The 15,964-nt window shown below is 42.4% G+C and overlaps 1 protein-coding gene across 1 annotated transcript in view; it reads right to left on the minus strand.

Annotated features, from left to right (window-relative positions):
• Positions 1 to 15,964, minus strand: part of LOC133554904 (dystroglycan 1-like) — a 37,912-nt gene that overhangs the window by 1,957 nt on the left and 19,991 nt on the right. The window contains exons 2-3 of the mRNA XM_061904170.1: positions 5,173 to 5,701; positions 1 to 2,675 (exon numbers count right to left, since the gene is read on the minus strand). The exon at positions 1 to 2,675 is cut by the window's left edge and continues 1,957 nt beyond it. Of these exons, the coding sequence (XP_061760154.1) occupies positions 363 to 2,675; positions 5,173 to 5,511 (2,652 nt within the window). The 5' untranslated portion in view covers positions 5,512 to 5,701 and the 3' untranslated portion in view covers positions 1 to 362. The remainder of the gene's footprint in view (positions 2,676 to 5,172; positions 5,702 to 15,964) is intronic.

Here is a 15,964-nt window from a genome sequence, read left to right on the forward strand (position 1 = left end):
TCTGCTAAAAGGCCCAGTGGGCTTCAGGCTCTCCTCTATTATGTTCTATACAATAGAAATAGTACATCATTGAAGATAAAATTGACTCTTCTTCTGGGCAATACAGACAAAGCATTTGAAAGTCAAAAGCAGATCTGAAGAACAAAAAAAGAAGGGAAGAGTAATGGAATTACAAACTGTTCGCCGTGTATTTTGCCTGTTCCGGTAGGAGAAAGTTGATTTATCTAATCCATGATGATCAAACGATACGTATGGTCGCCTGCATTGAAATCCATGAAAAGTTACGTCTGTAGTCAGTAGTTTCCCCACAAGCTTCCCTACAGTGCACCTGAATTCCAAGCTGAATGAATGAATATTGTGTGTTAGGGAGGAACATAAGGGGGTGGTGACCTGTAAGAGGTCATGTTCTTAGGACGAGAACCTTTGCCTTCAATGGGGACAGTAAAAGGTGGTGGGGGTTGGTAAGGAGGCGCATTGGGATCATCATCCTGATAAATAGAATACTCTTCCAACAAATCCTGGTTTAGCAGTGTACTGTGGGGTCCAGCCATGTTAGGGTACTCTGGTGGAGGAAGTGGTGGCTTTTCTTCCTGAAGGATAAGCGGGATGCTGGAGGAAGGAGGGGACTTAGAATCATCCAGCTCATCTGCAAATATTATGGGAACTCCCTTTTTGATGAAGGTAGCCTGCTCCTCCATGGTCATCTTTCCTCTGCGCTTCTTACGGTAACAGACCATGGCGATGATACCTGCAAATAATAAGAGTGCTGCTACCACAACTGCAGGGATGACGGTGTGCAGGTAGACGTCATCACTGCTCCTACGACCGGTCCCAGGGGAAGGTGTAGCTGTAGGAAGAACGGGGATTGGCTGAAACTCCCCTGGTGGTATAAAGGTGTATCTTTGACATTTGTTTGTGCCACGTACAGAGATATTAATGGGTTTGAATTCAGGCTCCATGGCTTTAACGAAAGCTGGTTTTGGTGTCCCTTGTGGATCAGCAATCCTGTTGCTGAGAGCTGTAATCTGGTCCTTAGGACAAGGATTTTGCTGGAGACTGTTATTGGACCATTCTATCACAATGGAGCCCTTAGTGATGCTTCGTAGGGTCACTGTGCTGCTATTTCGATCACCAAGAGCGTAAGCTAACTTTTTTGTCAAAATAATCTTTTTATGGATGTCACTGCTTAATGTTTTGGGGTCACCGTGGAAACGGGCGGAAAAAACAACTGGTGGTTTATCATTAGTAGACCAATGGTTTACTTGAACCTCAAATGCATCCATGACTCTTTTCCCACCTTTATCTGTGGCCAGCATGAAGTACTCGTGTTTGCCCTTGTGCTGCTCTTCTGGAAGTCCATACAAAAGCTGGATGGTGCTGTTGAACTGAATCCAAGACGTTTCACTGACTGCCTCCTTGGAGGGTTGCTTCAAAATCAAACGCAGCTTGTCGGTTGTACCATCCTCTTTGTCGAAGAAAGTATCAGGAGGAATTTTGAGCTCAAAGTATGTGCCAACCCATGCATTTACCTGATCAATTGGGTTGCGGATCTCTGGCATCTGATTCAAGTCTGGAGACAAGGAGAGAGGCGTGGTGCGTTTTGGTGGTTTTGCTGTGGTAGATTTGGGTTCTCTGGGGGCAGGTGTTGACGTCTTAGGTTTCTTCGGCTTTCTTGTGCTAGATGGTTTAGGTTTTTTAGTGGTGCTTGGTAGTGTTGGTAAAGCAGTGGCTTCCACAAATGTAGGTCTGGTCATTGTAGGTTGGATGGGCATGGTGCTTGTCGATCCCAATATCCTGGTAGGTTGGGGAGGACCCAAAACAGGTGTATGTGCAATCTGATCTCTAACTCTCATTGTAGGCTTCACAGGAAGAGGTAAAGGGCCGCGTACAGGAGGTGCAGAGTGGTCTGTTGCTGGGGCAATTGAGGGTGAAGTTGGGGTCGGAACAATGCGTAGAGGTGGCTCTGGATAACTAGTTGGCGGAAGCAGGGAGGGCACTGGAGTAGGAGTGTTGTACAACTGCCGTTTGACACGTTTCACTGCATGGGGCTTTTTGTTGACAATGTGCCAGCCAACCACTGGATATGCCAGTGTGGCTGACATTGTTCCATCCTTTGCAGAGAATTGGACAATGCTGATGTTAGGGATATTGCCCTGGTCAAGGGCACATCCAAGTTTCCAAGACAGCAGAACACCGTTCTCCACCACTTTCTTGGCATTTCCTGGTCCCGCCATAAAAGCCGACATGTCAAATAAGCGGTTGTTCACAACAGGTACAAGTCTCATGTGCTCAATGGGGACATGTGAGAATTTTCTCATATTGGTTAGTAAACTGACCCTCTGTTTAGCTACCATCTTTGTCAAGTCAGCATCCAGTATGACAGTGAGGACAGTGACAGGCTCCTCAGGGCCACAAGTGAAAGGCTGCAGGCCACTGATATTAGACTGTAGCGCAAGCAGGGATGGTTCAGTGTCTGCCCGCTCCTCAGGGTATACTTCAATGGAGAAGACCGTACTGGGGGACTCTTGGCTGCCGGTCTTCTCATTCATGTCTTGTCCAGACACAGATATATGATACACACCTTTATCTTGCTCCAGGGCCAACCCTCTCAGAATACAATTTCCTTTGTCCCAATAGAGCCATGATGGTAATGCTGGCTGTCCCATCTCAGTAAGCTAAAATAACAAAACAAGGAGACACAAAGACTTTAGCATAATGCTCAACAGAATTTTGCACTAACAACTAATTCCAAACAATTCCCTCAAAATGTTGCTTTCCCTCTCATAAAGTGTAGACAATTTGCACATAATGTAAACTAGTGTCATATGCAGTATTTAATAGGGATGTAATGGTAAACCATTATCACTGTTTTAAGGCCATGGTTATTTTATTTTCTGTACAGTAAGGAAACAAAATGCAAAATAGAAAGCTAATTGACTTTTCTTTAAACTGCTATAATGTTTAAAATTGAAGATTAAAACATAACTGCTACCAGGTCATTCTCCAATAAAAATGAACATTTTATGCTAGCCTTTTAGAAAATGTTTACCTTTTAAACCTAATAATCATGGATTTCGTTACTTTCTGCCATCTTTGAAGTATGCTATCTGTTCCCGTTATGCTAATATTGACCCATTTTAGTAGTGAAAATGTATTTTTAAAAGGTAATAAATTATCGTTTCTCAGTACGTTACCAAAAGTAATTGAATTACTAAGGTATTACGCTTTCATTGATTTATTTAATTGCGAGGGGAAGCCATTAATAAATTATTTAAAAAAAAATCTAATATCTGGGTATATCAATGTTTTTCGATTTGGGTAAAGTGTGTCTTTAAAAGGCAGTTCTTGTTGCCAAGTCACATGTGACGTCAGCACCCAGAAAGCAGCAAGACACTTGTGTGTCTTAGATGAGTAGCAGCAGTTTGTCGGCAGTTCCAGCAGCTCTGTTGAATGTTTTTACTGGATTGTGATACTTCTGGTCAATAAAGAGATTGATTGTGCTTCCAAGGCTGTTATATCTTGTAGTCCAAAGAGGGGACTAGTTGGGATTGCAAACTGAAGGTTTTTACATCAATCAATCAATGATTATTTATATAGCCCTAAATCACTAGTGTCTCAAAGGGCTGCACAAACCACAACACAAACCACTACGACATCCTCGGTAGGGCCCACATAAGGGTAAGGAAAACTCACACCCACTGGGATGTCGGTGACAATGATGACTACGATCAATCAATCAATCAATCAATCATTGATTTGTTTCCTCATACTTAGTAGTAGTATGTATGTGTTGTCTGATGTTGCCTCTTTCTCTATGATATCAAGTTAATTTCCGTGTTTAGTTATGGTTGTTGCTACATGTTACACATCAACAATAGTGTGCTACCTTTCATCAGAACTCTGATTATCATACATACCTTATGTAAATTATTCCACCACAATACGATGCTTTTAGCAGGAGTTGGGGTCTTGCTCGCCACATAAGGTAGTTGTATTTCCCACACTTGGTTGTTTTTTGTGCTGCTGCTTTTTTTAAACACTTTGCAGTGTGCAGTCATTTGTTAAACACATGTTGCCGCAAAAACAAACTAAAAGTACAGACAACACTTATTTTCTTTTAAACAAATGTCTCATTACAGTTAGCATTAGCCATGTTTTTAATCCCCGCTAAAAAATTAAGGGGGCAGGAGAGGGTTTTGGAAGGTCCTGGAGGTAAAAAGTATGCTGGAGCAAGAAGAGAAAAAAAAAGGTTTTAATTTTTAAATAGTCTGTAACAAAAAACTTGAATATATCGATAAAATCAGTATATTGCCCATTTGTAAAGTCTAACGTAGGCACAGGCACAGACACACAGGCCAATTAAGTTGTAATGCAAAAACCATTAAAAATAGCTACTAAATATATCAGAAGTTACTTACCAGTTACTTAGTAATTAAGCATTTTTTGAATGAATATTTTACTAATATGTTTTACTATTACTTGAGTAGTATTACTCTAAAACAATGGTAATTTCTACAACTCTTTTTTTTTGTGATAGAGTGATTGGAGCACATACTTGTTTGTCACAAAAAACAATAATGAAGTTTGGACAAAATCAATTCATTGTCTGCACAGTTGGTCTTGGGACCTTAAGTTGCTTTAAAATGGGTCCAAGTGACTTTCCTGACTTCTTCAAGTCAATGATTCGTGTTTTTCAGAACTGTGCTGAGTTCCTTTAACTTTCCCTTTGTCGCGTTTGTAACAGAGTCTAATGACTGCATCACAGGAGCACTATTAAAATGAGCTCAGAGAAGCAAACAGGTGTCGTCAATCATAGTTAAGAGGCCATGTCATGAAGCTAATTTGATTGTAACTTTTCTACATCACCAAAATTGAAAATGTATACTTTTGACCCAGCACATTTGCTCACATCTTCAGTAGACCCATAAGAAATTAATAAAAGAACCAAACTTCATTAATGTGTTTGTGACAAACAAGTATGTGCTCTAATCACTATCACAAAAAAATAAGAGTTGTAAAATGTATTGGAAACTCAGGACAGCCATGACATTATGTTCTTCACAGGTGTAACAACTTTAGGGATATAATAATATTGCCTTTTTGTAAATTTGGACAGGAACACTTTGCAGTCATCACATACTTCTTTCAATCTTGTATCCATTAAACACTTACATGGAGATTATAGCTTGCATTGTCAGATACCAGTGGAATCCTCATCTGAAACACCTGGCCCACAATTGCTGAAGAGTCAGGGATGCCAGCCTGTACTCCCCCATTCTTCACCGATGACTCAAAGGCTAAAGCAGCAGACTGGAGCTCAGAGAGTATAGATGACTGCATGGAAGCCTCCAGTTGAATTGTGAACATCTCCACCTGTGCATTTTGCTGTTCCGAAGCAACAATTCGAGCCATTGCTATCAGAAGTCCTATCACTAGGGAGACTGTCGTACTGCAAAGGAGCCTGCACCTCCCAGCATCCCCAGTGCTCACGTCTCCAAGTTTATAGTGCATAGCAGTAGGCTCTTGAGCTGCCTAGCAAATGAACGACTTAAGAGGCCACATGCACTGTAGTCAGTCAGATGACACGCTTTGGGTCAGATTTCCTCGTTATTTGCTGTGCTCACAGATTGAGTTGTTCCTTTGTTGTCTTCTGGGATCCATCAAGAGGTCTTTGGCAGCCAGTTATACAGCATGCCAGCAACTACAAGAAAAGACAAACATGACTGAAGTGTAAAAAACATTAAAGCAAACATATGTAAGAGTATGACTGCGTCAAAGAAACAAAAGGTAGTACACAAACATGTCCTTTTCCCCAATCATGCTCACTATAATGCTGCATGAAAAAACTCATTACACCATCTGTAAGCATTAAATTGTTTAAAAAAAGCTTTGTTGTGTCTAATATGCTAACATGCTAACTAGCATGGGAATACATCGGCGGCTACATCCAGCGGCCTGTGAAGCAGGGGAGTCTAGTAGCAGCGGGGGCCGTCTACGGAGCAGACGCCAGCGGTGTGATCGGAAACGCGGATGTCGAGCGGGGCTAAAAACAAAGCAGAAGGCTAATCCCCACAGAACACCACTTCCCTCCACCCTGAAGACGGATTTAAATAAGGGATGCGAGACTACTGGTCTGGGTAAGGAGTCAGTTAAATTAGAACAAGTTTTTTCTGCTTTGAGTGTTTCAGAGTTGGACATGTGTTTTACTGAGGTGGCTAACTATGATGCGTGCAGTTTATCAAAGCAACAAACAAACAATCGGAAAATCCCCGTTACTGAGGAGGCTAACCATGATGCGTGCAGTTTATCAAAGCAACAATCAAACAATCGGAACATTCCCGTCGTATCAATTCCTAGATATGGTCGTAATTATACTGAATGCACTGGGCATAATAAACACAACATTATTAATATTGCTACTACGGATAATTTGATCAAAAATTCCCTAAAACAGCCCACTACCACTACCTATAATATAGGTTTTTTAAACATAAGATCATTGTCTCCTAAAACGTTGTTAGTTAATGATATCATCAGAGACAACAATCTTAACGTCATCGGTCTCAGTGAAACCTGGCTTAAACCAAACGACTTTTTTGCGCTAAATGAGGCATGTCCTCCTAACTTTACACATGCGCATATTGCCCGTCCGCTTAAAAGGGGTGGGGGGATCGCACTAATATACAACGAAAACTTTAACCTTAGTCCTAACATAAATAATAAATATAAATCGTTTGAGGTGCTTACTATGAGGTCTGTCACACCGCTGCCTCTACACCTGGCTGTTATCTACCGCCCCCCAGGGCCCTGTTCGGACTTTATCAATGAATTCTCAGAGTTCGTTGCTGATCTAGTGACACACGCCGATAATATAATCATAATGGGGGACTTTAATATCCATATGAATACCCCATCGGACCCACCGTGCGTAGCGCTCCAGACTATAATTGATAGCTGTGGTCTCACACAAATAATAAATGAACCCACGCATCGCAACGGTAATACGATAGACCTAGTGCTTGTCAGGGGTATCACCGCTTCCAAAGTTACGATACTCCCGTATACTAAAGTATTGTCCGATCATTACCTTATAAAATTCGAGGTTCAGACGCATGTTCGTCAAACTAATAATAATAATAACTGCTATAGCAGCCGCAACATTAATACGGCCACAACGACAGCTCTTGCTGACCTACTGCCCTCGGTAATGGCACCATTCCCAAAGTATGTGGGCTCTATTGATAACCTCACTAACAACTTTAACGACGCCCTGCGCGAAACCATTGATAACATAGCACCGCTAAAGTTAAAAAAGGCTCCAAAAAAGCGCACCCCGTGGTTTACAGAAGAAACTAGAGCTCAGAAATTATTATGCAGAAAGCTGGAACGCAAATGGCGCACGACTAAACTTGAGGTGCACCATCAAGCATTTAGTGATGGTTTAATAACTTATAAACGCATGCTTACCTTAGCTAAAGCTAATTATTACTCAAATCTCATCCACCGCAATAAAAACGATCCTAAATTTTTGTTTAGTACAGTAGCATCGCTAACCCAACAAGGGACTCCTTCCAGTAGCTCCACCCACTCAGCTGATGACTTTATGCAATTCTTTAGTAAGAAAATTGAAGTCATTAGAAAGGAGATTAAAGACAATGCGTCCCAGCTACAACGGGGTTCTATTAACACTGACACGATTGTATATACGGCGGATACTGCCCTCCAAAATAGTTTCTCTCGTTTTGAGGAAATAACATTAGAGGAATTGTTACAACGTGTAAATGGAATAAAACAAACAACATGTTTACTTGACCCTCTTCCTGGGAAACTGATCAAGGAGCTCTTTGTATTATTAGGTCCATCAGTGCTAAATATTATAAACTTATCACTTTCCTCGGGCACTGTTCCCCTAACATTCAAAAAAGCGGTTATTCATCCTCTTCTTAAAAGACCTAACCTCGATCCTGACCTCATGGTAAACTACCGACCGGTGTCTCACCTTCCCTTTATTTCAAAAATCCTCAAAAAAATTGTTGCGGAGCAGTTAAATGAACACTTAGCGTCTAACAATCTATGTGAAACCTTTCAATCCGGTTTCAGGGCAAATCACTCGACGGAGACAGCCCTCGCAAAAATGACTAATGATCTATTGCTAACGATGGATTCTGATGCGTCATCTATGTTGCTGCTCCTCGATCTTAGCGCTGCTTTCGATACCGTCGATCATAATATTTTATTAGAACGTATCAAAACACGAATTGGTATGTCAGACTTAGCCCTGTCTTGGTTTAACTCTTATCTTACTGATAGGATGCAGTGTGTCTCCCATAACAATGTGACCTCGGACTACGTTAAGGTAACGTGTGGAGTTCCCCAGGGTTCGGTCCTTGGCCCTGCACTCTTCAGCATCTACATGCTGCCGCTAGGTGACATCATACGCAAATACGGTGTTAGCTTTCACTGTTATGCTGATGACACCCAACTCTACATGCCCCTAAAGCTGACCAACACGCCGGATTGTAGTCAGCTGGAGGCGTGTCTTAATGAAATTAAACAATGGATGTCCGCTAACTTTTTGCAACTCAACGCCAAAAAAACGGAAATGCTGATTATCGGTCCTGCTAGACACCGAACTCTATTTAATAATACAACTCTAACATTTGACAACCAAACAAACAAGGCGACACGGTAAAGAATCTGGGTATTATCTTCGACCCAAATCTCTCCTTTGAGGCACACATTAAAAGCGTTACTAAAACGGCCTTCTTTCATCTCCGTAATATCGCTAAAATTCGCTCCATTCTGTCCACTAAAGACGCTGAGATCATTATCCATGCGTTTGTTACGTCTCGCCTCGACTACTGTAACGTATTATTTTCGGGTCTCCCCATGTCTAGCATTAAAAGATTACAGCTGGTACAAAATGCGGCTGCTAGACTTTTGACAAGAACAAGAAAGTTTGATCACATTACGCCTGTACTGGCTCACCTGCACTGGCTTCCTGTGCACTTAAGATGTGACTTTAAGGTTTTACTACTTACGTATAAAATACTACACGGTCTAGCTCCATCCTATCTTGCCGATTGTATTGTACCATATGTCCCGGCAAGAAATCTGCGTTCAAAGGACTCCGGCTTGTTAGTGATTCCCAAAGCCCAAAAAAAGTCTGCGGGCTATAGAGCGTTTTCCGTTCGGGCTCCAGTACTCTGGAATGCCCTCCCGGTAACAGTTCGAGATGCCACCTCAGTAGAAGCATTTAAGTCTCACCTTAAAACTCATTTGTATACTGTAGCCTTTAAATAGACTCCCTTTTTAGACCAGTTGATCTGCTGTTTCTTTTCTTTTTCTTCTATGTCCCACTCTCCCCTGTGGAGGGGGTCCGGTCCGATCCGGTGGCCATATACCGCTTGCCTGTGTATCGGCTGGGGACATCTCTGCGCTGCTGATCCGCCTCGACATCTCTGCGCTGCTGATCCGCCTCCGCTTGGGATGGTTTCCTGCTGGCTCCGCTGTGAACGGGACTCTCGCTGCTGAGTTGGACCCGCTTTGGACTGGACTCTCGCGACTGTGTTGGATCCATTGTGGATTGAACTTTCACAGTATCATGTTAGACCCGCTCGACATCCATTGCTTTCCTCCTCTCTAAGGTTCTCATAATCATTATTGTCACCGACGTCCCACTGGATCATTATTGTCACCGATGTCCCACTGGGTGTGAGTTTTCCTTGCCCTTATGTGGGCCTACCGAGGATGTCGTGGTGGTTTGTGCAGCCCTTTGAGACACTAGTGATTTAGGGCTATATAAGTAAACATTGATTGATTGATTGATAATAGGTGTCTTCTGATGTTATTTGCCTGTTAGACATTGAGCAAGCTAGCAGGAGCTTTATAACGTACATGAGGGGGGTGTTGGGAACGTAACAACATTATGTTTTTTTTAAATCAATTTCTAACCTCTGAAATGCTCTGGGGATTTATCTATATAACTATATGAATACTTTTGAAAAGTCTCTGTAAGCCAGGAAACCAAAATCATTTATTTTGATTAGCAGTTGTGTTTTTATAGATCACATCCAACGTATGTGGAAAGTAAAAAAAAAAAAAAAAACGTGAAAAACAATGAACATCCAAAATATTTCGTAGAAAATAACGTGTATCACGTTCAATAGATGTCAACTTGTAAGCCTTTTAAGACGTGACATAAATGACTGTGTGAGCTTAAAAGAGTATCAACATGTATAACATTTTGGGGAGTCACCCTTTGGCAGGCCAAATTAAACTACTCAGCAGGTTGATTTTGGTCCGCGAGCCCCACTTTGGGCACCACTGCCTTAGAGATTGTAGAGTGAACTCTTAATTCTAAAGCAGTGGTTTGATGCCACTATATACATATATATATATATATATATATATATATATATATATATATATATATATATATATATATATATATATATATATATATATATATATATATATATATATAAAATGATTTGCAAATAATTTTCAACCCATATTCAGTTGAATATGCTACAAAGACAACATATTTGATGTTCAAACTGATAAATATATATTTTTTGCAAATACAAACTGATAAACATTTTTTTTGCAAACAATCATTAACTTTAGAATTTGATGCCAGCAACACGTGACAAATATATATATATATATATAAATATATTAGGGGTATGGGAAAAAATCGATTCGAATACATTGTGCGATTCAGAATCCATTCTCATTTTTAAAAAATTGATTTTTTAATTTATTTATTTATTTATTTTTTTAATCATTTCAACAAACCACTACACAGCAATACAATAAAAGTGCAATCCAATTCCAAAACCAAACCTGACCCAGCAACACTCAGAACTGCAATAAACAGAGCAATTGAGAGGAGACACAAACACGACACAGAACAAACCAAAAGCAGTGAAACAAAAATGAATATTATCAACAACGATACCAATATTAGTTATAATTTCAGCATAGCAGTGATTAAAAATCCCTCATTGACATTATTAGACATTTATAAAACATTTTAAAAAAGAACATTAGTGTCACAGTGGCTTACACTTGCATGGCATCTCATAAGCTTGACAACACACTGTGTCCAATATTTTCACAAAGATAAAATACCGTATTTCCTTGAATTGCCGCAGGGCATATAGTATGCGCCTGCCTTGAATTACTGCCGGGTCAAACTTGCTTCGCAAAGTAATTAGCGCATGCTTAGTATTACCGCCTGGTCAAACTCATGACGTCACGAGTGACACTTAACATGTCATCATTTCAAAATGGAGGAGGCTGATTTCAATAACGGTAATTTGAAATCGCATAAAGGGAAGAAGATTAAGAGCTAATCAGTAAGATTTAAGGTCCGAGCTTATATCAGATTCAATTTTTTACTGCATGCCTTTGGTAAGTGCCGGAGTGAGAAGAGGCTTTAAAATCATTAGCGCATGCTTACTTTTACCGCATGCCTTTGGTAAGCGCAGGAGTGAGAAGAGGTTTTAAATTAATTAACGCCCCGGCGGCAATTCAAGGAACTACGGTAAGTCATATTTTTGTTTTGTTTAATAGTTAAAACAAATGTACATTATTGCAATTAGTTGATAAAACATTGTCCTTTACAATTATAAAAGCTTTTAAAATAATATATATACTACTCTGCTTCCATTTCAGCAGACTGGGGTAGATCCTGCTGAAATCCTATGTATTGAATGAATACAGAATCGCTTGCAACGGAAAAATATCGTTTTTGAGTCAAGAATCAAATTGAAAAAAATCAATATATTCGTGACCCCAAGAATCGATATTGAATCAAATCATGGGACACCCAAAGATCTGCATATATATATATTAGGGCTGGGCAACGATTAAAAATTTTAATCGAAGTTAATCGCACTATTTCTCTGATTAATCGCGATTAACTCCATTGTATGCGCAAAGCCCAATAATGAATTCAAAAGTAGTGTGTAATGCACCTTTATTGGAATATTCTCCCACATGAACAAAAGCGCCAAAACATTTGTTGTGCAAACACAATCTAAATCAGTCCTTGTTAAACAGTAGCAGTTAAATAGCATATCTTATGAAAATCAACTCATAAAATGTAAATACAAACATTTAAGCTTATTGCCACTGCCAGGGTATTTAAGTTATCCTGTTTGTTATGGAAAATAAATACAATCTACATACAAATCTCTGAGCCACAATCATAACAGGCAATTTCTGAGGTAACAGCAGAAACATTTTTTTTTATCAGGGATCTTATGTTTAAAAAAACCTATATTATAGGTAGTGGGCTGTTTTAGGGAATTTTTGATCAAATTATCCGTAGTAGCAATATTAATAGTGTTTATTCTGCGTAGTGCACTTAAAATAATTATGACCATATCTAGGAATTGATATGTTGGGAATTTTCCGATTGTTTGCTTGGTGCTTTGATAAACTGAACGCATATACATGGTACTATTTGTGATGTTATGAGCCAGGGAAAAAATAACTACCCTACCCAGCATGCAACAGGAGTGACGAGCATGCGCGGTAGCCCGGTATAGGTTGTGTGTCGCCATGACAGCATCTTGTATGTTGTGATATGCACGCTCTGAAAGTAAACATTAAGAACTCACCCAACACTCCTCGTCTGCATTATTCATAAATAGACAGACAACACATATACTCCGCTGCTTCACAGGCCGCTGGATGTAGCTGGCAAAGTATTCCCATGCTAGCTAGCCGGTCTAGCAAGCACGCGTCATTCAGTCCAAAACAGCCCGATCTATCCACATTCAGAATTGTCTGGCGGTCGTAAGTGATCCCAGAGTGACCATGCTGTGAGCCAGCCATGAAATTTGCAGAATTGTCCGGTATTTTTGCCGAATGTTCCATCTTTACCAAGAGCCCCTCGACACCGAAGTACATCCGGGAGATGCCATCTTGTTAAGAAAAGGCGTAAACAAAATAAAAGCATGTAAACAACATACGCAAATGTGCGATAAAATAATTGTCGGCGTAAATAGATTGATTAGTTAACGCGTAATTAACGCATTAATTTGCCCACCCCTAATATATATATATATATATATATATATATTACAATTTGACAGCCATATAGGACCAGGAAATGGCGAGAACGACGAGATGAGCACATTCCAAAAAAATGCAGTTACCCTTTAAGCAAGCACTAGTCGGTCTGTGAGTTTATCAATACGCTGGATTCACTCAGTTGTTCGATAAATTAAATTTAACAAGGTAATATTAAAGGTCAGAGATTTTACCGTTATCATTAATACAAGAGGTGTAACGATTGATCGATACATTGGCAGAGGTGTTAGTGTGTCTGCCTCACAATACGAAGGTCCTGAGTAGTCAGGGTCCAATCCCGTGTTCGGGATCTTTCTGTGTGGAGTTTGCATGTCCTCCCCCTGAATGCGTGGGTTCCCTCCGGGTACTCCAGCTTCCTCCCACCTCCAAAGACATGCACCTGGGGATAGGTTAATTGGCAACAATAAATGGCCCCTAGTGTGTGAATGTGAGTGTGAATGTTGTCTGTCTATCTGTGTTGGCCCTGCGATGAGATGGCGACTTGTCCAGGTTGTAAAACGCCTTCCGCCCAATTATAGCTGGGATAGGCACCAGCGACCCAGCGACCCCAAAGGGAATAAGTGGTAGAAAATGGATGGCTTGAACTGTAAATGGCATAATGATAAACTGCGGTAAAATTTGTAGACAGTTAGTACGACCGTTTAAATATTTAATTACCGAAAAACCAACATTTAATAATGCAGTTTAGGCACTTCTGCTTCCTGGAAAAGGAAGCAACGCAGCACCAGCGCATGCGCACTAGCGCCGTTAGACTTGAGGAAAAACATGCGGACTTTGCTCGAGTAATTTGTTCTGTTAAATCCCAGTAAACGTAGCTGATTGCTTCGTTTCACTCGTTTCTACTTGAAGAGTATAGGCATTCGTTCAAGAGCGCACTGCTGTTATTAAATGATGACAGGTGTCAACAGTATTGGAAACAGATGCAATTGTCCCCCACTTAAAGTATGACGGAGAAAAGTATTTGATGTTGCAGTTTAATTTTGAAAGTGCAACATCGCATCCTTCTGTCTGCTGCTGGGACTGAGAGTTACCATGCAGCATACGATGTGTCGGGAACGTTGCCACAACTTGTTTATAAAGTCTTTAGTTTGTTTAATGGGATGCTCACTCGTCCTTTATTTAACTGCTAACTTTGTCAGCGTTCCCATATCAGTACTAGCTAAAATGTTTTGTCATCTTATTTGTGAAGACTCTTCTTCGGCATTGTAATGCCGGTGTGGTTTTCCCGTGGATGCGTCGAAGCAGAACACAGCATAGGTAAGATAAAGGGTATTTAATAACAAAAGTCTATGAACAAAAATACTGGTGTAAAGAGAAAAAGTAAACAAAAGACGCTAGCGTGAAAGCTAGGCTAAAACAAGGAAAACTAGAACTTGGTACGAGGACACAAAAGAGTAAACAAAACATTTAGCATGAAAGCTAGACAATAAAGTGGCTTGGCGTGAGAGCTAGCGAGAAAATACATACGAATGATGAGAGTCGTCACTGATGCGCGTGGGCAAATTAGGATCCGAGAATGAGTAAACAGAAAAGGTGAGCTTAAATAGGAGGGTGAAAATTAGTAGCAGGTGTGCGGGGCGAGACTAACAGGTGGACTGATGTGTAACCATAGTGATGGACAAAAACAGGAAATAAACGGGTCAGACTGAGAATGAAAAAACAAACACGTGAAGATCTGAGCAGCAGATCGCAACAGTATTCCCCCCCAACAAAAGACAGATACCAGATGTCTTAAAAAACAAACAAAAACTTGAACCCCCTCCCCAAAACCAGAAAGTTCACAAACGAAGGGAGGGCGGAGGGAGGCCACGGTGGAGGGTCGCCAGATCGCATGTCCCCGAATCCACCGAGGACACATCATGTGGCGGCGGCGGGTGGAACGCTGCTGCCGAAAAAGTTTTGGCGGGCGACCTCGAAAAGGCCACATTAGTGGCCGCCTCGCAGGATGAGGTGCCCGGCGAGGCGGACGACCCGGGCACGGCCACATCCGTGGCCGACATGGAGGAGGGAGTGTCTGGCGAGGAGGATGACCTCGCAGAGGCCACGCCCGTGATCGACGTGGTGGACGACGTCTCAGCACCGAAATCCCAGCAGGCTTGGAAGCAGCAGACGAGGGTGCGGGGACTGCAGCCAAAGCAGGCCCGAGTGCAGCTGGCGAGGATGATGCGGGTGCTGCAGGAGTCGTCGGAGGCGGCCTGGGAGCCGCAGGAGTCGTCGGAGGCGGCCTGGGAGCCGCAGGAGTCGTCGGAGGCGGCCTGGGAGCCGCAGGAGTCGTCGGAGGCGGCCTGGGAGCCGCAGGAGTCGTCGGAGGCGGCCTGGGAGCCGCAGGAGTCGTCATCGACGTGAATGCAGGCGTAGTCGTCGGTGGTGCTGGTGTGGGCTCCAGCCCCGTCGTCGACGCTGGTGTGGGCTCCAGCCCCGTCGTCGACGCTGGTGTGGGCTCCAGCCCCGTCGTCGACGCTGGTGTGGGCTCCAGCCCCGTCGTCGACGCGGGTGTGGGCTCCAGCCCCGTCGTCGACGCTGGTGTGGGCTCCAGCCCCGTCGTCGACGCTGGTGTGGGCTCCAGCCCCGTCGTCGACGCTGGTGTGGGCTCCAGCCCCGTCGTCGGCGGTGCTTGGCGGCGCGGAGCTGGCACCGGTGCTTGGCGGCGCGGAGCTGGCACCGGTGCTTGGCGGCGCGGAGCTGGCACCGGTGCCTGTCGTGGTGCTGGTACCGGAGTGGGCTCCAGCTTAGGAACTGGTGCTAAAGTGGGCTCCAGCCTTGGAGTTTGTGCTGGCGTGAGAACCAGTTTAGAGTCTGACTCTGGCGTGAGAACAAGGCTAGAAACATTTTCTGGTGTGAAAACCAGGTCAGAGTC

Source organism: Nerophis ophidion, linkage group LG06 (genome assembly GCF_033978795.1).
Source record: "Nerophis ophidion isolate RoL-2023_Sa linkage group LG06, RoL_Noph_v1.0, whole genome shotgun sequence".
NCBI classification, from domain to species: Eukaryota; Metazoa; Chordata; class Actinopteri; order Syngnathiformes; family Syngnathidae; genus Nerophis; species Nerophis ophidion.